At 37.6% G+C, this 21,516-nt stretch overlaps 6 protein-coding genes across 6 annotated transcripts; 2 read left to right on the plus strand and 4 right to left on the minus strand.

Moving 5' to 3' along the window:
* Positions 1 to 3,736: 3,736 nt before the first annotated feature.
* LOC115622961 lies at positions 3,737 to 5,996 on the minus strand. Its single transcript, XM_030517107.1, has 3 exons — positions 5,367 to 5,996; positions 4,222 to 4,568; positions 3,737 to 4,170 (listed from the first exon to the last, which is right to left on the minus strand). The coding sequence occupies exons 1-3, from the start codon at positions 5,879 to 5,881 to the stop codon at positions 3,791 to 3,793; spliced, it is 1,242 nt and encodes a 413-aa protein (XP_030372967.1). The 5' UTR covers positions 5,882 to 5,996; the 3' UTR covers positions 3,737 to 3,790.
* Positions 5,997 to 7,854: 1,858 nt separating this feature from the next.
* LOC115623070 lies at positions 7,855 to 8,935 on the minus strand. The gene is made up of 4 exons (XM_030517264.1): positions 8,742 to 8,935; positions 8,512 to 8,680; positions 8,215 to 8,455; positions 7,855 to 8,158 (listed from the first exon to the last, which is right to left on the minus strand). The coding sequence occupies exons 1-4, from the start codon at positions 8,932 to 8,934 to the stop codon at positions 7,895 to 7,897; spliced, it is 867 nt and encodes a 288-aa protein (XP_030373124.1). The 5' UTR covers position 8,935; the 3' UTR covers positions 7,855 to 7,894.
* Positions 8,936 to 10,067: 1,132 nt separating this feature from the next.
* Positions 10,068 to 10,444, minus strand: LOC115622378 (kappaPI-actitoxin-Avd3c-like). The gene is made up of 2 exons (XM_030516301.1): positions 10,336 to 10,444; positions 10,068 to 10,261 (listed from the first exon to the last, which is right to left on the minus strand). Exons 1-2 carry the CDS (start codon positions 10,442 to 10,444, stop codon positions 10,068 to 10,070), a joined length of 303 nt encoding a protein of 100 aa, XP_030372161.1.
* A 2,379-nt stretch (positions 10,445 to 12,823) lies between these two features.
* Positions 12,824 to 13,168, plus strand: LOC115623137 (male accessory gland serine protease inhibitor-like). The gene is made up of 2 exons (XM_030517346.1): positions 12,824 to 12,911; positions 12,975 to 13,168. Exons 1-2 carry the CDS (start codon positions 12,824 to 12,826, stop codon positions 13,166 to 13,168), a joined length of 282 nt encoding a protein of 93 aa, XP_030373206.1.
* Positions 13,169 to 14,872: 1,704 nt separating this feature from the next.
* On the plus strand, positions 14,873 to 15,213 carry LOC115623194 (male accessory gland serine protease inhibitor-like). The gene is made up of 2 exons (XM_030517416.1): positions 14,873 to 14,960; positions 15,020 to 15,213. The coding sequence occupies exons 1-2, from the start codon at positions 14,873 to 14,875 to the stop codon at positions 15,211 to 15,213; spliced, it is 282 nt and encodes a 93-aa protein (XP_030373276.1).
* Positions 15,214 to 17,179: 1,966 nt separating this feature from the next.
* Positions 17,180 to 20,225, minus strand: LOC115622379 (palmitoleoyl-protein carboxylesterase NOTUM). Its single transcript, XM_030516302.1, has 5 exons — positions 20,154 to 20,225; positions 19,444 to 19,612; positions 19,039 to 19,380; positions 18,234 to 18,740; positions 17,180 to 18,165 (listed from the first exon to the last, which is right to left on the minus strand). The coding sequence occupies exons 1-5, from the start codon at positions 20,223 to 20,225 to the stop codon at positions 17,180 to 17,182; spliced, it is 2,076 nt and encodes a 691-aa protein (XP_030372162.1).
* Positions 20,226 to 21,516: the final 1,291 nt, after the last annotated feature.

A 21,516-nucleotide genomic window follows, 5' to 3' on the forward strand; every position in this document is an offset into this window, starting at 1 on the left:
CTACAAAGGCGCCGCTGCGTCCGCCCACATCTGGCTTTTATAAATCAGCGAGCAGCTATAGCCACTAATTATTCGCCAACACTCTTTTCTATTCTGAAAGGGATACTTGGAAGTCTAATTAACAAAGCCAGAAAGAGGCGTGGTAGACACTATAATATGTGTGAATACATCCATACATGTCTGCCCATTTGTCCGTCTGTATGAACGTCGATTTCTTTAAAACTGCAATAACTAAGGACACCAAACTAGTTATGAAGACTTGTCCTGTTCATGTGCAGACCAAGTTCATTACAAATCATAAATAGCCATATTATTTTATGTAGCTGTCATAGGAACAATCGGTGCAGAAATCAGTCTAGTTGCCTTCAAGTCTTTGATTTAATGCTCCAACAAAATCCGTTTCCTTTAAATCGGTACACTTGCCATATAGCTGTCAAAAGAATGATTGTTGCAACAAAGTTTATATTTAATTGAAGTAGTGTGGCTAATTACTTTTCCTAATTAATTTTAAAATTATGAGGCCATAATATCTTTATTAACAAAACTGTTGTTAATGCGCAAAACCGCTTTCTAGGTTAAACCGATATTATTATCTGCGTCTTCTCAAAAAAAAAAAAAAAAAAAAAAAAAAACTGTTGGCAGACGTACAGATCGCAATATAGATTGCTTATTATATTTGTACCTAAAATTTTGGCGTACACTTCCTATACACCAAAAAACAATATGCTTCTACACTTTGCTGTAAACAATTAAAAAATTGTTACCCAAGAAAAAGTATATACGTTTTTTGGATGCTTTTGGACCTATCATAAAGTAGAAACATTCAGTTTTAGCTTAACTTTCAAAAGTAATTCTCTTATCTAGTCTTATCATTCTCTCATCTTATATTCTCCTCTTTTTTTTTTTGCGCTGCATTATTTTATTGTCAAAGGCAAGGTGGGAGACCATCGACTCCGATTGCAACCTGTAATTGGTATTATAAGCATGCCTAGCCAATGACCGATAAAGGGAGTGTCTGCATGATGCGGTGACTAAAGCCTCAGACAAAGGGCATTCAACTGCAATTGTTTATAGACTATATACGGGTATATGTAAAAGCGATAGATAACTCCGAGACTGGTGTCGCAACGTCTTGCTCATCAGCTTAAATTGCAAATAGATTTTTATTACAGAACAACTTGATTGCCAAACCGCATTTATAAGTATTAATCAGCAACATAGATTATAAAAAATAACTGGCATCTTAGAGTAGGGCTGGAAGTTAAAAACGATAGAGATATTGTGTCCAAGTGTCTTTAAATCTCAAATCTTCTAAGCTGCTATTGTTAATGCTTAAAAACTTCTCATAGCTGTTGATTAGTTTTAACTTAAAACACCTGTAAAACCCTTAAAAATGCATCAATCGATCTGAATATTATATTCCTTCATTATATTTAAAGGGGGAAAAAAATTATAATTCAAACTAATGTAACTTTTTCAGCAACTAATAAAGGAAAGGAATGGAAATACATTTTGTATTTTTAAATATTTCAATATATTAAATTTAATTATTGTAAATGCATCTAGATATACATGTACATGGATTTAATATTTAATCAAAAGATTTTAGCTTTAAATAAGCTAGGGCGTACCTAATTCACCTAGTTTTTCAAAAGTTCTTGTGAAATTTTGAAAACAAAGCTCATTCAAATCTTTTGATACAATATACTGGATAAGTATATTTGCCCACCTAGACGGATAGAAATATGAAGATATTACTTCTTTTCCTTAATTAATCTTCTCATGTGGACGATGGATCCCAGTATTAAAAGTTGCTTTCCATCGAATTGAAATCGGTTTATTTTGGACTCATCTGACAAAATCACCTTCTTCCAATTCTCTACGCTCCAATTCTTGTGCCAGTTATTTTTTATCTCCAAACTCTCGACACAGGACTGAATATTTCTGATGACCAAAGTTTCATTTGAGCAGAAGAAGACAAATAAACTCTTTGTAGGGGTCGGACTGGCAATAATTCAAAATATTACATTTCAGAAGCAGGTTTAGAAATCCGAAAACCCTATTTTATTATAAGTAGAATTCATATTAGATTTTAATATAGAATAATATTATTCTATACCTTTATTGTAATGTAATATAAAATACATAATTTGTTGATTAATTAAATAAAATAAAAAGTGTTGGGTTTGAAGTAACTGCTATGGTTCCCCTATTTTTAGAATGTAACAAAAAGACTAATACTATTCCCTCTGATTATGTCATGCTCGTCTGATTCGTCAGTGTTACTCACAGAGCACATAACATTCTTTAGCTGTGAACAAAAAAAAAGAAGCAATTAAAGCATTTCCGTACATCCGCTGAGTCTCCAAAACTTTAATGTTTAGAAAACTTGGAGGCGAGCAGATATTTATACTCTGTACTTGAGGAGTAAAAAGGAAATCATTTGTAAACTTACTGATCGTTTCAGGAAGTTTATAATGTCTAATATTTTAGGAACCTAATAAATCAATTGATTAAAATAGGTTCTGTTTGTTCTAATTAATGTTATTTCTAAATCTGTCTCTTAAATTCAAAAAAACAAAAATGAAAAAGTCTCGATCTGGATATGTTCCGGCAATGTCGAACTTGTCACACTTTCGGACATTGACTTAACACTAATTGTTCGGATTACAGTGAAAAGGTATCCCCTTTTAAATACTTTATACACCGATCGAATGTTTAGAATGTCCGCCGAAGAGAGTGTCCGGATAAAAGAGTTTTCACTGTATAGAGGTTACACTGTATATATATATCTTGTCACGTGAAATCTTTTCAGAAACTGTAGAAGTACAAGTTTTAGATGAAAATTAAAAAAAATTAGATGCCATACATTGTGATAGTGTTAGTTGAAAAGCTGGATTGCTCATGGTTTGATTTCCCTTCAACAAGCACGCGCATTCTATTCCACTTAGTGGCTCCGGTTTTGGTCAAGCCAAGGTATTACATCACCGATATGGTAACGAAGCTATTTCGGTTGCACTCGCCTGCATTTGGATCGTTTATCACTTTTGTGAAACCGGCTTCGGTAAACACAACTAAAGCAAATGAATAAACAGGCAGGCAGAGTCAGCTATGTACTCGCACATACTATATGTATGCATAATGACAAATATAAATTACCTACGTTTATATACATATACGCTATTGGCAATAGGAGTATCATGAATGAAGTAAAAGTCTGAATCATGACTGCATTTTAGAGCCGAGAGTAAGGTTATCGCCATATTATGCCTCGAAAATCAATTTAAAGGGAGCAGAGCAGAATTTGTCATCGCAAATTGACGAGCTTCATGCAAATCAGTGTTCTAGTTTAAAATATCGAAATGTCTGCCACGACCTTACATTTAATTACAGTATTTGGTGAACACAAATGCAAATTCTTTGCTCTTTCTGAGGCCGTTTCGCACACCTGACTGTGAACAAATTTGAATAAGATTCGTCAGCACAGCATTCTTGACAAAACCGTAAAGTTGCTAATTATTTTTATTTACTGGTCATTGTCACTGCGCTGAGGTTCTTTGCGGTTCAGTTTAAGGTTTTAACCGATTTAAGCGGTAAACTGCTTTAAAAATCACTGCTTGCAGAGTTCTGCCAGCCTGCTTGAGAGCGAAGGCTTGCCATACGGCGGCAGCACCTAATTCGATCGAGGTGGCAGCTCTTCAAGCCACTTTAATTTAAAATTCACAATTGATTTTATTTTGTTTCAAACACAAATCGAAATAGTTGTAGAAAATACATTGCAACTGCTAGCTTAACGTAATATTTCCAAATTAACAAAGTTTTCATGGGACAATAGATATGCCTTCAGGGTATTCACATGTATGGCTGTATCCACAATATTTGTATTACTGAAGTAATCCATGGCCACTATATTGGCATTGAGACCCCATGGACCCTTCAGCCATCTGCTCACGTTGGGATTGATGAGTGCTGCACGCTCCTTGGTTGTCTGCAATTTATGTGTGTTGAGGGCCTGTTCCATGCTCTTCACTGCCCAAAATATCCAGCCTTCGTCCTGCACCGGAGAATCTGGCTTCATGCTGAACATGAAACGCATATAGTCCAGAACTTCCGAATTGTTCATATAACTAGTGCTGAAACGTTGCCAAGGCGAACAGAGCAGCTCGGATTCTGCAAAAGAAAGATGATGATAGGAATAAATATATTAGTGTAATTTTTCACCGTTATCCGGATGTGGCAGCTCCTCTGTCGGAAAGAGCAACAGGATTTGTCTGTTCTGTTCCTTAAGCTCCTCAAAGCTGCGCTGATAGCAATGCTCATCGGGCTTATAGCTTCGAAAGGCCACATCCCCAAGTTCTTGGCGAATAAGCTGAAAGAGTGCGCTGTAGAGCTCGGGATGTTTGTAAAACCCAATCGGAAAGGAGCTAAAATCTATGATAACCATTTCCCCCGAACGGTGTACAAAACGTTTCACATCCCGCAGCACGCCAGTCAAAGGATTGATGTACATATTCTCGTTGACGATCCAGAAGTTTTCGGCATCGCTGACACCCTCTAAGTGCTTATACCTGTTTGAAGAAATTGCAAGTCTATAACTTCAAAATGTAACTTTAAGAGTGATATTTTCAGCAACCGTTACTATAATATGAAATGCTCCGATTTAATGACAATATATTGGATTATAACAAATAAAGAAAGAAGCCATTTTCTTTACCGATCGCTTCTAGAAAAACTGAGGCTTAATAATCCGTACAAAGGAGATTAATATTGTCTTGAATTCAATTGAGTGTGCTTAAGTTAAGCCCCAGCCAGATTGATCAGAAAGTAATTTTAAAAAGAAAAATATGCTGAAAGAAACTCCAATGGATTGATATTGGAAATTGAATTTTTAAAAAGATATTTGAGAGCGTTACAAGCTGGAAGCGGGACATGAAATCATTCAATATGCAGTATTCAAAAACGGCAATGCCTGAATTTCAGTTATTCTACATTTTGGACAAAGCGGCAATAGTCTATAATCAAGATTTATCAAAATTGAAAAATGTTCTTAAAAATCAAATCTACACGAATGCAAAATAAAGATCTCTAAACGACTTAAGGAACTTAGCTTATTATGAATTTTCTGTCGTATTCATTATGTTTAAGTATATTAATTTGAAACTATGTACTAGTCAGTTGGAAAAACATGTATTTAGATATTTAATTTTTAATTTACAGATAAAAAAAAAAATTTAAATCACAGCGAAATGAATTAATTTCTTTCTCAGAGCAACCATAAAATTAGTGCAAACTATTTCGTCCTACCTCAAGTGCTTTTGGGATCTACTTTAGCTTTAAGGACATTGCATTTACTCGGTTGCACTCACCCAATACTCAGATCCAGATAGCGTATCCCAAATACCAGCTGAGCCCACACATCAAAGTGCTGCGCCACCAGATAGTCCTTCACCAGGACCGACTTCGTCTTGCTGTAGTTTGTGATGAAGGCCCCGGAGGCGTGTGTGCCGGGCAGAAAGAGACGCTTGATCGGAGCTTTTGCGATGCCCTTTAGCTGGGACAACCAATTCGGTTGAATCTTGAGGCATTCAACCGTTAAGAGTTCGGTGCCATTGAAGCTGGCCACATAGTGGGGCAAACACTTGCCCTTGGGATACTTGGTGGGAGCAATGTGATCATCATCGTGACGATTCCAACCTCCGGGAAAGCTCAGCTTGCCAATTTTTATGTGAGTCGTTACTTTGCCAGTCTTATTGCTAATGCCATCGATGCGCACCTCCGGCTGAAAGTTTGAGATCGATGGATCCTGATGGAAGATGCCAATCCATTCGGGCGGCGTCTGGCAATCGGGTCCCCAGTTGACTTCGAGGCAGGACTCGTGCATTGTCTTGCCCTCCAGCGAAATGGTCAGGTAGATGGGACAGGAAGCTTGGACAAAAATCTTACCCTGAAGCGATGCTGCAATGCTTAGGAGTAGCAAAAAATGTAGAACGATGGCCATTTTATAAATTGCACTTTAAACTTGACATTAAATAGCGACGCAATACAAGTAAGCTGTGCGGATCAGAAATAATGAGCGTCTTATGTGCACGGCAGTTGTCTCTGAATGAAAGCGGTCGGCAATTGTGAAGATTCACAATTCCTCTCATGCCCAGCCATTGTGCAGCCCACCCGCACCCATAGCCGCACAATTGTGGGACAACTCAAGAGCAAAATAGCTCAAAAAGTCTTTCGGTTATTCAATTAATTCACCAAACACACTTACGAACGGACAATAAGGTGCCTCATGAACAAGAGAGCAATATAGAATAACATTAGTAAGTATGTGAGATATGATCTCATAACAGCTTGAGTTACATTTCCAATTTCTTTGAGCATCTCCTCTCTTCGTTTCAACTTTCCACAGCAGTTGAAAGAATTAAAAGAAATTCCTCCAAAATGTTTTTATGAACTGTAGATTAACATTCAAAAATAATCACTTGCATGGTAGTACTATTATTATTCTGTTATTTATCGCAATTATTGCATTAACTTATGATCCGACATGCAAATAATTTGCATGCAAATTCACAAGTAGTATGTATGCCAAGAATATAATGATATTTCAGATAGAACCAATCTACTTTTCAAAGCTTACTTTTAAATTAATACTAATAAGTGTTAATTTGCCTGCTTTAAAGTAACGGATCATTAAGTTCTTTTAAATAAACGTACTTTTGCCAATATTTAATTAAATGGTCCTCATGATGGACCACAAAAAAGTGAAGCTATTTTCGTACCTCTGGTATATTTATGATTTTCTAGGTAATGATTTTTCTGAGCAGAACATCACGAATTTGTCAATTTGTATGATTCTGCAATATAAACTTAAAATAAATTCGAATATGGAAAGAATTTATCGTTCACTGATTTTTTTCAGAAATAATCAGAAAACATAAATAAATTATTATTAACTAAAACCAACTGTAATAAGTGTGTTATTCATGATTGTGGAGCATGAGCTTATACGGGTTCATTAAATTTTTAGCCTTACAGTATATATTTAAAGACATAATCATAAATAAATAATAAAAGGTCAGAAAGCGAGTGAGCTTGTGGCGCAAATGTGCTGCCGGCTTGTAGCTTTAAATTCTTAAGAGTGTGTCCACTCACAAAATCGGAAAAATGCTCAATTATTTCTGCTGTTACAATATTTTCTTGGTATTTTCTAAAAGCAAGAATGGTGGTCTCACTTTTTTTGCCGGTTTCAGTTTTTGTTTAACAAAATAGAGAGCGAAATTTAAAATGTACGCCTATTTATTGTGCAGCTTTTATATTCCTAATACAAGCAGAATTTTGGCGCTGCTGGCTAAAAAGAGGAAGCAGTCTAAATTAAAAAAACAAATATTTACGCGCGCGAGCTGCAAAAAGCAGATGCGTGACTGGTAAGAGCATTTATTTTTGTGGAGCTGCTTTTTTTATTGTTGAAATAATGAATCCTTCGTACTTATGTTTTAGTTCGAAAGAATAAGGCGAAACCCGATTATATCAGGGAAAATTCCACAAGAGCAGAGCCAACTTTAAAAAAGTTGTTGCTGAAAGGTGACGCACTTCTGGAGTTACGGCTCAGGCTAAACTGGCAATTGTTCTTGAGTAGGTAGTATTGAATGATTGATGATATTTTCGAAACCTTTAATATAATACCCTCTTTTATTTATTAGATATGTAGCATATCACTCATCTGAGGCGACAGTAGCGCCTCTACAGAAAATTTGGCACTCATATTATGGCCGGCCACAGGATTATTCAAATCTTTGGATTATCTTTGGCAATATAAAGTCACGGGCGTATAGAAATAAATTCAAATAAATATACTCGTAAGTTACATGAAAAACTTATTACAATTTATTTTCTTAGCTTATTTCTTAATTGTATTATTATTTTCTATATCTTTCTTGGATATGTCGTTCAATAAAGCAGTCATGGCAAATTTTGCTTCCCTCACTGCTGCCGGCGACATATCCTTCATGATGCTGTCCCAGAACAGGAACACATCATAGTTTTGCAGATCTCTTTGGGTACCGACAGGGACTTCTCTATGTTTGGCAAGCAACGCATTTTGCCGCTGTAGAAGCTCGCCAATAAGCGTGTCGGTCTCATTCTCAACAGACCGTTGTCTTTTCTGCATAAAAAGATATTTGGACTTCCATAGAATCTATATAATGACATTTAGCTTACGCGAGAGCACGAGCTGGAGGGTAAGGAGTCCTCACATATAGGTTCGCTTCCAGACTCAGGTGGTAAGCAATATTCCTCGAACTCCGCTTTCATACTATCCAAGATTTCAGTATCTGACTCGTCTGCTTTTGTGGGTGGGCTTGTTGGGCTTGCATGCCTCAATACCTTTGATTCATCCTCTCCCTTTTCAGGCGAGCTGGTTACACTTTCAATCACCGGCGAACAATCTTCGTTTATGCTTCTATTTGAAATGAGTTAGTTGGTGGCTCGAGCATTCATTACAGATGAATAACTAACCGTGTCTGCGGTGGCGTATATAGCATAAAGGCCATGTACGGAGCAAACTCCCATTTTATGTCCTTTGGATCAAGACTGACGGCGCCTTTGCCGTCACTTTTGCGGCATTTCTTTATGTGGTAGCGATAGCTCTCGCGCAGAGATATCCAAGCAGCCTTGCATTTCCTCGCTTTTGAATCAAAAAAAGTACACGTGAGTTGAGAAATCTTGTAAAAACTCCATTAACTTACCATCCTTGTCCAGTTGCTTTCCAATAACATCCCAAGCCTTCGATGCGGTGTATGCATCAAGATGTTTGGGATGGTCGGGTTTCCACAATACGGGAGTTTTCTGCACTGCCTTCATCAAGCAGATCTTGTCTTTCTTTGTAAATAACTGTAAACGGGCTTTACGACTTGAAACTTCATTTGATTTTCGCATCATGACCCAGAGCAGTAGAATCCATTAAAACTTAGCTCAAGTAAAATCGAAAAATACTTTTTCTTTTTATACTGCTTGTACCCGCTCAGCTGTTTAGTTGAATTGCCCTCATATTCTGTCGATGTGGCAACCTCTAGGGCTCTTCAAGTGCATAACCGTTAACAATATTTGTACTTAACCGTGGAACGCCGGTTTCTTTTAGTGTGACCAGATATCAAAAAGAAACAAATTGCGATTGTGGCTTATACTAGTTTTAAGGTTATATTCTTGGTCTGTGCCGGCTATTCAGCTATGTATATATTTGCTCGCTTATTAAAGTTATTGCAAGATTGAATTTAAATTGGCAGCAAATCGATGTACATACTCGTATTGTTATTTATTTAATAGCTTTTTTTGTTAGGAAATATATTTACATCGCAATACTGGATGGTGCGTGTAAATATTATTTAATTGTAACCTATCCGGCCTTTGCAGTGTTCCGCATTTGATTTTCTACTAGCTAGCACCAAATAGAAAAAGGAATGTCAATAGCATTTTTTATATTATTGCCAATACTATTCTGACGTATTTTTCGTTCGGGGCAATTAAATAACAGTTGGCTACAGACAATTGGCGTTGAATTACAAAGCACAATACATACAAGTATATAAAGGTACGCGCCTTTTCGCTTATTTTAGGGGGCTTGCCAATTCTGACAATTGTATAAATATTTACTGCAGCCATACATAACAGGGTTTAAAGACCAGAAAGCAGTACTTTTCCAGATGTATTATTAAGCCTTCTAGCTTATGAGGCTTTATACATTGAAGTTAATGCTTATGCATTAATTTATTCTTTGCTTATATCCAATTTAAGGAACAAATTTAATTTAAAGCCAAAATTGCAGATTTGATATTTGTCATAATATAACTTTTAACTTTATTTTATTTACAAATGTGTAAAAAAATGTGAGCCCTCAAGCTAGAGCCATTTATAGTCATATCTGTACAATCGCTGTATTGAAAAATGTTAGGATTTAATTATGAATAAGATTAACAAATACTTTGATTGAGATTACAATTTCTAACACATTTTTAATTAACACTCCCTACTTAGCATTTATGTATAATGCATATAATCTATAGCTTGGGGTTTGCTCAGCGACGACATTTGGTTTCGCAGTCCTGTTTGCTGCACCAGCGATTATTATTTCCCCCGCAGCCTTTGTAGGCCATTTTTATGCAGGTTCTGTTCATTGCCGCATTATAATACCACATATTGTTATTCGCCGATCTTCGACAGCGTCGACCACCGCTGCCAAGATCCAAGGGACCTTCACATTGCTGCCGATCTGAGAAAAATAATGACAGTCCACATAGAGTTCGAAGCTGCATTTAGGCCTGTTCTGAAACTGAGTCAACTTACTTGGTTTGCCTTTGCAGGTATTGCTGGGAATACTGGGTGTCCTTCGACGTCTAGCGTCAGTCGCCAACAGCAAAAGACTTAGTACAAACAATAATGGAAATATGCGCATTTTTAGTGCAAATTTAAGTGAAATGAACTCAAGGCAGGGCTTATAAACAATTTTCGTCGAAGTTCTGCATATTCTTAAACAATTGAGTTTACCTTCCATAAGTAAAACAAGAAAGGAATGCTAAAGTCGAGCAGGCTCAACTCTTAAATACCCTGTACCACCCCACAAAAAAGTAATTAAATTAATTAATTAATTGAATTAAATTAATTAACTAAATTAATTTAATTAATTAACTAAATATTAACTAATTAAATATAAAATAGTCCATGCATGCATACATACATTTGCATTTACATCAGAATCGTGCCTTATGCGTGTTTGTGTACTTTTACATATGTATGTATGTGTGCATTGGGCCTGGTTATATGGCTATAACTTTCTTTTCGATCATTCTATCATAATGAAACTTGGTATACGGATATATAATTATTAACCTAATGTGACTACCAAATTTTAGTTCAAGAATTACGGGAGTTATAGAAAATCGTTGATAGGGGGGAGTGGGGGGGTGGATCAGAAAAAATGAACAAACTCGTCCTTTCTCGGTCTCAGGAGAATCTGTATACCAAGTTTGGTTATTCTAGCTCTTATACTTTCGGAGATCCTTGCGTTCATACAGACAGACAGACGGACAGACAGACGGACAGACAGACGGTCAGACGGACAGACGGACATGGCTATATCGACTCGGCTTGTCATGCTGATCAAGAATATGTATACTTTGTGGGGTCTACCAAGCCTCCTTCTGTGTGTTCCATGTGCACTCGCACAAAACTAATATACCCTTGTACCCTTTGGGTACAGCGTATAACAAGCGTATTTATATTTTAATGAATGTGTAGAAAACAATTACAAAACGGTTTAAATTGTTAAGAATTGTTACAATACTGACTGAATATATAGTATGTACAAGAAATATTTATATACGTATTATATAATACGTATTTCTTACCATTATTTGGCAGAGTAGATATTTAAAAAGTTGACAGCATTCGTCCAACCCATACAAATACTTAGTATTATAATTATGGGTCCTATAATAATTTCGAAATTACAATAAGTATTTAAAGTTATTTTAATTGGGACGTAAAAAGACGAACGCCAATTATTCATAAAGCCAAAAATTAAAATTTTGAATTTAAATGAGTAAACATTTCTACAGTCGTAGATTCGCTCTTAATTTAAAAAAACTGTACTTTATCAAACAAAATTTGTTGTAGTTTCCGTGTTGAAACAGAAAAAGAAAATCCATGCCCAACATATCTCAACCCATTGGTCCACTGTATGATTCCTTCACGTGTTCCATTGATGGAGAAGGCTTTAATTGTTTTAAGCTATAAGCAATAAATGATTATAATATATGTATTTGATATATATAGGCTTTATCTTGAAATCATATAGATCGAAATAGCTACCAATTCAACAGATGCTGCTGATTCTATAAGATTATGTCATATCTGCTCTTTCAAAGAATGGGACATTATCTAAAGAGCCCAAATCCACTTCGCTTGGTTGACTAAATTATTTTATTATTATAATGATAAGAAATTAAACTAACTGTACCAAAAGCTGCTATGCAGATCACCTCTTCAATGTTTGAACTTGTTCTCGGAGATCTAAAAAACTGAATAAGTTTGCAAGATTTCGTTTGAAATTCATTCAGAAATCTGCAAAAGCAGGTTTTATTATAGATAAAATAAAATTAAATCGGTAAATCAACATATGTGAAGCGGATGAAGAAGAGAAGAATCGGATCGGTTAATGTGAATATTACATAAAGCTTAAAAGGATGTGTACAAGGATTAAATCTGCTTGCAGATTGGACCACACAATTGAACACAATTGAATTCATATGAACTTTGCTAGCTTTTGGTAAAAATGTGTTATACAGGGCGAGCATTATTAATTAATTAATTATTAATTAATTATTAATTAATGTCATCTTTTTAATATTTGTTGTTAGTTATAAATATACCATTATTGCTTTGACAAATAATTAATTGACGTTGACAGGCAAGGCAATCAAGTAGAGGACATTTGTCCATGTGTCCTGTTGTAAGTCTCTTGAACCCTGACATTCTATATCCGTATTGTACGCATTATAGCCCTACCTACACCCTCAGCTGACTTGCTATTTTTGGCCATAAGCTGTGTGAATAAGTGGCTTAAACAATGCATATGTGGCCACTGCATGCTTTTTGTCTTGAAGTTTTTCCGAAATGGGTCGGTGCATTGTCTGGAAACTTGACTCCAGACTGACATTAAGACGCGTGTCTGAAAACTGGGTCAATTCTCTTAAAGACTCGCTATAAAAGCGCATGCAATCGATCTGGTTATCAGTTCAACTTGGACATCCATCATCTTACTACATCAATCAATATGAAAATCGTTCTGGCTTTGGTGTGTTTGGCAGTGTGTGTGGCGCAGTTGAATGCTCAGCCCCCAGTGGTGTGTCGTGGACGTCCTGGTAAGTCAACTTGAAGCTATATCCCAAAAATTTTGGATTTGAACGCGTTTGCTTTTCTTGTAGTCTTCCAAGTGTGCACTGGTGGCCGGGATGAGGGCAACGCCAACGGCCGATTGTGCCGTCTCACCTCCCAGGATCCTATGTGGTACTACAACAGCCGACAAAGGACCTGCATCAGAATGCGTTATCGCGGCTGCGGTGGCAACAACAACCGTTATTGCACCAATGCTGATTGTCTTCAGAGATGCAGGCGTTAAGTTTCCATTGGATTTCTGAAATTTATGACTTACTTCAGGACATGCATATGACAAATAAACTTCTAAGAATACATAAAAAGATGACGATTTAATTGAATGCAGTCTGGGCTTGAGTCTTCTAATTTATTTAAATAATTAAGTACTAGGCGGAAGACAGCTTAGAAGGCGACATAATTAAAAATAGTCATTAAAAGAGTAATTAAAAATGTAAGTGGGAAGCTGGCGAGTGATGAAATAATTAGCCCAACAGTTCTGGCAGCATCTGATGCCATCCTGTGGCACTGTCATCTACCGATGAAGGACGATTTTCGTAAAGATCGCCCAAATCAACTGTTGTGCCAGCAGCCTTTAATGCTGTGCCAAGTCTGGTAATGCAAGATTATGTGAATTACTGTGCAGTTAAGATACTAGTTTCACCAGCGAAGGCAATAATGTCAAAGATTATTCAGCGCTGTCAAGGATTTGTTTCCGAGGGATCTTAAATAAATTGGCAATTGGTCAGTGTAGTTTTGACGCGATGAAAATATACGATAAAAAAATTATTGAGGTGTATATAAATCTGTATAAAAAATTGTACAGCGCAAAATCGTATAATCTTGATGAGAAATCAGATCATCTCATCGGTTGTAAGTCATTGAGGTTGATACAAATCTTTTGAAAAAATTGTACAGCGGAGAAATAGTATAATCTTGATGAGAAATCAGATCAACCATGATAACAGGGGCGATTCAGATCATATCTTTGGTTATATACCATTGAGGTGCAAATCTGTATAAGAAATCAGATCATCTCATCGGTTGTAAGTCATTGAGGTTGATACAAATCTTTTGAAAAAATTGTACAGCGGAGAAATAGTATAATCTTGATGAGAAATCAGATCAACCATGATAACAGGGGCGATTCAGATCATATCTTTGGTTATATATCATTGAGGTGCAAATCTGTATAAAAAATGGTACATTGTAAAAATCGTATAATTTTGATGAGAAATCATATCAATCTTCATAACAGGGACTATTCAGATCATCTCTTCGGCTGAACAAACAATAGCAACAATAGCAATAACTCTTCAGAAAAATCATCACAAGATTTGAACGACTGCAACCACATCGAACTATCTGCTTTCAACGACTCTTTCAATACTTTGTGGAATTTATATTTGCATTCTGAAATGCAGTTTAGTTGAAACATTAAAAAAAGACTAGATGGCATGCTAAAAAGAATAATAATTTCGATACAGAAGCAGCGATGCAAACTTAAGCTGGGAAGTCGAGATAAAGTTTTGAAGAAAGTGCGGCACCACTATGCATCCATTATATATATAGTGGGTACTATTGTATATATCCACAATGGTTTAACAGCCATCTTTGAAGAAAGCCCGAGCATTTTTGTTCGGATTAGTGCCACCTTATGCTGACCTGCCAATTTTAGCGACTTACTATAGGTTGTACTATAAGCCTAAATGTAACTGTACTTAAACAATAGATGTGACCACTCCAGGTGTTTTGTATTACAGCCAGACCAGATTTTCGCAGTAGGTCGCTGCTTTAGGGCGGCTTTGTTTGAAAACTTCGCACCAGATATACTCGAATATTAATAACACGTATATTATAAGCAGAATTTAGGCCAACCCGCTGTAAGATACACTATAAAAGCGCCTGCACTCGTGCTGTCAATCAGATAAAGCTTGTTGCACAAATCAGTATGAAATTCCTTTTCGCTCTGCTCTTGCTGACAATCTGTGTGGCGCACATAAAGGCGCAGCCTCCTGTGCTCTGTCGTGGACGGCCTTGTAAGTAACTTTTCTGTCCTCCAAAATGCAGTTCATTTATAGATTTTATTTTCTTATAGTCTTCCAGGTGTGTACTGGTGGCCGAGATGAGGGTAATGCGAATGGTCGATTGTGCGGTCTCACCTCCCAGGATCCTATGTGGTACTACAACAGCCGACAAAGGACCTGCATAAGAATGCGTTATCGCGGCTGTGGCGGCAACAACAACCGTTATTGCACCAATGCTGATTGCCTTCAGAGATGCAGGCGTTAAGGTTTCATTTGCGACTTATTTTAGGAGCCAGAGACCAATAAACTAGGCAACGTTTTAATTGCAAAATATTGTTTTTAATGGTTTCCTTTTAAAGTAAATAAATGAGAGTTAGGGTTGAAAATGTTTGTTCCAATTTAATTTAAAAATAGACGCTGTTCATTGGACTATTTCGGGAAAATCGTATAATTTTTATGAGAAATCAGATCAACCTTCATAACAGGGACTATTCAGATCATCTCTGTATAAACCATTGAGGTGCCTACAAATCTATAAAAAATCATATAATATTTATGAGAAATCAGATCAGGTGTTAAGGTTCCACTTGTGACTTATTTTAAGAACCAGAGACCAATAAACTAGGCAACGTTTTAATTGCAAAATATTGTTTTAAATAGTTTCCTTTTAAGCGAAACAAATAAGAGTAAGGGGTAGTTGTTTTGTTCAAATTTAAGTTAAAAAATAAAAATAGACGCTGTCAAAAGACGTTTTATAGTAAAAAGCGTAATGGTTTAGAAATTTAAATTTGTTGGTTTTAATTTTAATTTTAAATTTCAGTTAGGTTTTTTATTGAAGGACGACAAAATTACTATATTGGTGATATAGAGCTTCCAAGAAAGCTCGCAAATGCGATTGTGCATAAATGAATAAAAAACAAATAAAATTTAATAAAAATGCGCACAATAATATTTTTAAATGTAAATAGTTTTGTGTTTTTATTTTCTTTTGCGTTTTAGTTTTTAGTTTTAGTTTGTTGTTGTGGTGTTGCATTTAATTTAACTAAGAAACTAATGTGTTGTAACAAGTAGGTGTGTAGGCTTAGTTTGTTTGAATATAATCCTTAGAACTATTTGAAGCACAACAATACTTAAGACTTAACTTCAACCAAGGCTGTACAGACTAATCACTAAGCAGTAGTATTACATAGTAGTAGTAATAGTTAATAGATATAGATTTTGATTTGTTGTTGACATTTGTTTGTCTCTGTGTTTCCCTTTTGTTTCTTTTATCATCAATTCTTTACAACAATTTGACATATTCGAGTTGTTCTCATTATTACATAATATTTAATTGTATAGCTTTAAACATTAAACAAATACAGGTTTGAACGGAATGCGAATATAAAATGTATGCATTAAACTATGTATATAGATACATTTGGAATTATATATATATATATTTATATATAGTATGTATGTGGTAAGTATTTGATTTAATTTTTGCACAGGTACGCAATGATATTTTTTGTTGTTGTTGTTGCTGTTGTTGTTATTGAAGTTGTTGTAAAAGGCAGCTGTATTTGATAATTTGTTTGTTATTAAAAAATATTTCTTGATGCTTTGCTGAGGTAGGTACGAAATATAATGATAAAAAAAAATAAAAAAATAAAAAATAATAAACACGTTATATGTCGGGCAACTGAAACAGTCCATACTATTTATAAAAAAAAACATACACATACTTAGTTATAAATGCCATAGCTAGATTATGAATAATTTAAATAAATGTTACATAAAAAAAACATAAAAACAGTCTTGTGGTTGCATTTGTGTTATAGTTTTTCCTCCATTATGCTGATCTTAACTTCGATTTGCCGCACAAATCTCAATCGATTTTCAGATTATCCTTTCTTTGTTCGTTTGGCCGTGCAATGCAGTTTTGGCTTAGCTAAAAATATATTTATACTATATATATATAACATATAACTACATAATACGAGGGAGGTGTGTGGGTTTTAATAAATTAATTCTCTGCTTAATTAACTGGGTACGATGCGCATGTCTTTTAAGAATTGAGGAAGCCAACTTAATAGAGCAACCTTTTGCCGGCTCTAAAGGAAAGAAAGAACTAGTGAGCGAGAGAGAGAGAGAGGAGAGAAAGAGCATTTAAATATGTACAATTAGATGGGATGTGAGTCGCTATGTATATACAGGACAACTATTTACAACTCGCCATCAGCTGTTGCCACTCAGCTGACTTGCTGCGTCAACAAGTTGACGAGCTCGGTTCGCTCCATATTGTTTAGGGTATGCATGTCGACGCCAAGCGCCGCTGCCACCGCCTCAATGTCCAGACCGAAGGAGGTGAGCAGCTCGAGGAAGCGCATCTCCTCGCCGGTGAGTGGATTCGTTAGTGTGGGGCAGCTGTGATTGCATTGCGGCCAACTGCAACGCTCTAATAGACGCAGTCCACACTTTTCGGGCACGCGCGGCACTCGCTGCCTCCTTTGGGCGCTATTGGAGGCGCGACGCTTTTGTGGTTCATTGCCGCCACCGACTGCTGGCTGCTCCTGCTGCAGCTCCTTGTCCAGATGATGGTGTTGTTGTTGCTTCTTCTGCTGCTGCTTCTGCTGTTTTTGTTGCTTCTTTAGCTGCTGTTGCTGCTTCCGGCGGCGACGTTTACGCTGCTCCTGACGCTTCCGCTGCTGCTCCGGCGTCTCGTCTCTGTGCCGGTTGCGTCTGCGCTGTTGTTTACCATTGGGACCACCATTGGGAGACTGTTGCTCCTTTTTGCGGTGACGTTTGCGCTCCTCGCGCTCCTCCTTTGTCAGATGATTGCGCTTCCGTTGCGCCACATTGTTCTGCTTGTGTCGGTGGCGCTGATGTCTTTGGTTATTCGGGTGCGGGGACTTTTGGGTTTGTTGCAGTGCTGTGGTGGCCTCCGTGGAGCGTTTGGGCTTGTCGTGACGCTTCTGGCGCGTCGCATGCTCCCAGCAACGCAAAGCGGCGGGCAGTGAGATGTCATCGATCTTGATGTTGAGCCAATCGCGTTTGGAGAGGACGGCATGGCCGATGCATGACGGCGCAAAGACAGCACTCACATTGTCCAGGGAGGAGCGTAGGGCGCCGCCCATTTCGTGTATATAGTTCCACTGTTGCGGCGTCACTGGCGCACCCACGTTGTCCGCACGCATTTGTGCCTCATCGAAGAGCCATTGGAAGACAAAGAGTGGAGCTGCACATTAAAGAGGTTTCGAATGTTAGGAATGTTAGGTTTAAGTAATCTCTTCAAATTGAACTTACTTTTCAGCGTGGGATAGAGGCGATAGCCAAAGTAGCAACGCCAGGGCTCGGACGCATGCTCCTTGGCACAATCCTCGGGCAGCAGGCCTTGCCACAACTTCCAGCCCAGTCGCACTGATTCGCTGGATGCCATGGCTGCGGGCGTGTAGGGCTCACGATCCAGAAACCAACCCGAGTCGCTGACGCCCCGCACTGTCACCTGAAGCTTCCGTTCCTCCACTAGAAACTCACGTACGCGATCCAGATTCAACATGACACCGAGCCCACCAGCTGAGGAGCCCACCAGCAACAGTTCTCCGCCTGCGACACGCCCCAGACCCAGTGGTATCAAATCTGCAATCACCTGACGCAAGATCAGAGCGCCCATGAAACGCCAATTGTTGTCCTTCGAAATGGGTTCGGTGCGAGTGCCCGACCACGAGTCACTGCTACAATAGGGCACCAGCACATGGTTGGCATTGTGCCAATAGGGGTTCTCCTCGGCGTGCGGAGAGAGTATGCCACCAACTGCAAAAAATTAAAAAAAAACCTCATTATACTTGTAGATGTGAAGCAGTACTCTTTTGTTAAAAATTAAAAATGTAGAATCTATCTGAAGATTTATTTGATTTACATAATAATTTTTGATTTCAAGATAGGATCGAGCTGGGATCGAGACATAGTATTGTTTTGGGAAAGTTTTTATTTTTCTAGTCTAGTCAAAAAATACAGACGAATTGATAATCTGCCCCTTTTTTGAAGTCGGTTGAAAAAAAGAAGCTTTCCTACACTCGCTTTAATAATGAATAAATGACTGCTCGCTTACCATCTCTCGTCTCGGGCCATTGTGAGGAGGTCATGAGATGTCGCAAACGCATCCAACGGGCGCGACAGGAACGATTGTCAAAGCAATGCCAGCCACCTTCCAGGAATACGATCCACTTCTTCGAGTTGGGCTGTTTGCGCAAATAGAAACCGGCATGGGAGGCATCGTTGCAGGTGATGCTCGAGTTTGTCAGCTGGACGCGCTTCAAGGAGCGACTGTGATCGTTGACGCTCAGCGAGTGCATTACCATGAAGTTGCGCTGAATCATGTTCATGCTTGTCTCCAGGGGCGCACGTTGGCGACTCGCATTCGATTGCAAATCCGCTCCAGACTCGGAGTCGTCTGTTTTCGATACAGAGAACGTTTGTATGTTGCTATTACTGTTACTGTTGCTGTTGGCGTTGCTGTTGGCGTTGCTGCTGGTGGCGCGCGCCAGTGTCTCAGCTGGCGCTTGCGAGAGCAGCAGCAGTAGTAGCAGCACATTGGCTAGCAGTAGCAGCGACGTTGGCCGTGGCAGCGCGGTCGGCACCACTGTGCAGTCGTACAGGTGGCGCAGTCGCGTCGACGACGACGTCTGTAAATAAGCAGTAGAGTAAACATTAAGAGCTGTGAGAGTGATAACAGAAATAACAACATACACACACACACACACACACACACACACACAGAGATACACATACATAAGTGCCTCTCACCTAAACAAACAAACACACATAGTATGTATTTAGTTTCAGACACTCATTCACAAAGCACATGAGATCGCTACGCCGCTGGCTTTGTTGTGTTGGCAGCGTCAGCGACGACGACTTCGCTCTGCTGGCTCGCTTGGCGTCGACGTCGACGCAGACGTCGCCTTTGCGGCTGTTGTTGCTGTTGTTTTTGTGTTTTGGCGGAAAAACTTGCTTTGATCAAAATGCGAGCAAGAAGCTTTGCGATAAGATCAAAGAAATTTTTGCCGCATTTCGTTTCGTGTTCGTATTTTTTTGTTTTTGTATTTTCGTGTTTTTGTTGTGTTACGTCGCGCATTGTTGCTTTTGTTTTTCGTGCAGACGCTGCAAAAAAAAAACCCCCAGCAAAGCATTTAGCCAAACATGGTAAGAAGTTCAACCATGTACCTCACTAAATAACTGAACGAGCGACTGTATGGGCAGCCGGCCGGCATGCTGTTTATTAACCATACGCCCCATAGCCACCAAATTAAATTCACATTGTCATTGTCGCGTGGTAATCAACACACACACACACACACTCTCTCTCTCTCACACACACACACAGACACACAGTCGCGAACGTCTGTTCTGGGCTTTAAAAGAAGATATAACCAAAATAAAAACTAAGGTCGCTTCGTTTCTGGCCACATCAATCAAAGCCAGCCGGCGATTTTGCGCTATTTGAAGCAATTTGTAAATGATACAAGAAGCTATACATTTATAAAATGACCGCATGCCGCTTTTTGTTGTTGTTGCTGTTGCTGTTTATTCCCATGGCAACTACAACAAAAATAACAACATTATAGTATTTCACTGTGTCAGTCTGTCATGTCGGGCCGTCTGTCCGTTTGTCCGCCTGTCTGCGCCTCTGCATAAATAACCATTCAGAAAACGTATAAAAATCTTCAATCAATATGTCTGTATGTATGTATATTTGTAAGTAGGAATGTATACTTATACATACATACATACATATACATATAGATATATATTTGTATATGTTCTTTGATCTTTGCCGCTCCTCTGTAGACACGAAGCGTAGCCAACAGCAATGAAATTAACAAAAGCAACAAATTGTGAACAAAATGCAAATGACAAACAAAATACGACAGAGAGGCCTAAAAAGAACACAATTACGAGTACAAAAAATAAAAAAATAAAAAAAAACTCTACAAATGGCAAAAAAGATGAGCCGAAGATAAACACAGCTCCAAGTTGTAACGGTAATGGGTTCTATTTTTGGTCAAACAGAGCTGAATAATGAAGAGTGTTTGTGAAACATTGATAATGATCTCTAAGTTTCTAATAATACGTTACGTTGAACGTTTAGAAACCAAATTTGAAAATTATTTTCTCGATTTTAGGTTAAGTAGCCAAATTATTTGTATCCATTATTTATTTTATCTATTTATATAAATTAAAAGCAATAAAAATTATGAAGAAAAAGATAACAAACAAATATCTTTTAAATCTTCTTTTGGTGGATCACTAATTTGTATGACCATTTGAAAGAATGTTCGTTTATAACTAGAAAACAATATTTGTTATTTAATTTGAAGATACGTTTCTGATTTCCCTTTAATTAAATGCATTTCAATAGCAAAAGAATGGAAATACTTTTGAGGTAAAGTGAGGCAATTATATTGACAATTGTTAAGAAAAAAAAAATTACACATTCATTAAAAGGTCTTGAAGTTTTCTTTGAAGCAGTGAAGATTCGAAATATCTTATTTCTAACTTTCAAATGAAATATTGCTTAAATAATGCT

This window comes from Scaptodrosophila lebanonensis, unplaced genomic scaffold (genome assembly GCF_003285725.1).
Source record: "Scaptodrosophila lebanonensis strain 11010-0011.00,11010-0021.00 unplaced genomic scaffold, SlebRS2 tig00000043-arrow-pilon, whole genome shotgun sequence".
Classification (NCBI taxonomy): domain Eukaryota; kingdom Metazoa; phylum Arthropoda; class Insecta; order Diptera; family Drosophilidae; genus Scaptodrosophila; species Scaptodrosophila lebanonensis.

What these genes read in the sequence shown, in the direction of transcription:
- LOC115623070 (XM_030517264.1), bottom strand. Translation starts at nt 8,934, where the DNA reads ATGATGCGAAAATCAAATGAAGTTTCAAGTCGTAAAGCCCGTTTACAG. An exon ending in AAAGCAACTGGACAAGGATG is followed by an intron (nt 8,681 to 8,741) that starts GTAAGTTAATGG and finishes TTGATTCAAAAG; the next exon opens with CGAGGAAATGCAAGGCTGCT. An exon ending in CCTCCAGCTCGTGCTCTCGC is followed by an intron (nt 8,159 to 8,214) that starts GTAAGCTAAATG and finishes CTTTTTATGCAG; the next exon opens with AAAAGACAACGGTCTGTTGA.
- LOC115622378 (XM_030516301.1), bottom strand. Translation starts at nt 10,444, where the DNA reads ATGCGCATATTTCCATTATTGTTTGTACTAAGTCTTTTGCTGTTGGCG. An exon ending in TACCTGCAAAGGCAAACCAA is followed by an intron (nt 10,262 to 10,335) that starts GTAAGTTGACTC and finishes TATTTTTCTCAG; the next exon opens with ATCGGCAGCAATGTGAAGGT.
- LOC115623137 (XM_030517346.1), top strand. Translation starts at nt 12,824, where the DNA reads ATGAAAATCGTTCTGGCTTTGGTGTGTTTGGCAGTGTGTGTGGCGCAG. An exon ending in GGTGTGTCGTGGACGTCCTG is followed by an intron (nt 12,912 to 12,974) that starts GTAAGTCAACTT and finishes CTTTTCTTGTAG; the next exon opens with TCTTCCAAGTGTGCACTGGT.
- LOC115622961 (XM_030517107.1), bottom strand. Translation starts at nt 5,881, where the DNA reads ATGCACGAGTCCTGCCTCGAAGTCAACTGGGGACCCGATTGCCAGACG. An exon ending in TATCTGGATCTGAGTATTGG is followed by an intron (nt 4,569 to 5,366) that starts GTGAGTGCAACC and finishes TTCTTCAAACAG; the next exon opens with GTATAAGCACTTAGAGGGTG. An exon ending in GCTGCCACATCCGGATAACG is followed by an intron (nt 4,171 to 4,221) that starts GTGAAAAATTAC and finishes TTTCTTTTGCAG; the next exon opens with AATCCGAGCTGCTCTGTTCG.
- LOC115623194 (XM_030517416.1), top strand. Translation starts at nt 14,873, where the DNA reads ATGAAATTCCTTTTCGCTCTGCTCTTGCTGACAATCTGTGTGGCGCAC. An exon ending in GCTCTGTCGTGGACGGCCTT is followed by an intron (nt 14,961 to 15,019) that starts GTAAGTAACTTT and finishes ATTTTCTTATAG; the next exon opens with TCTTCCAGGTGTGTACTGGT.
- LOC115622379 (XM_030516302.1), bottom strand. Translation starts at nt 20,225, where the DNA reads ATGGGGCGTATGGTTAATAAACAGCATGCCGGCCGGCTGCCCATACAG. An exon ending in CACCAGCAGCAACGCCAACA is followed by an intron (nt 19,381 to 19,443) that starts GCAACGCCAACA and finishes TATCGAAAACAG; the next exon opens with ACGACTCCGAGTCTGGAGCG. An exon ending in ATGGCCCGAGACGAGAGATG is followed by an intron (nt 18,741 to 19,038) that starts GTAAGCGAGCAG and finishes AATTTTTTGCAG; the next exon opens with TTGGTGGCATACTCTCTCCG.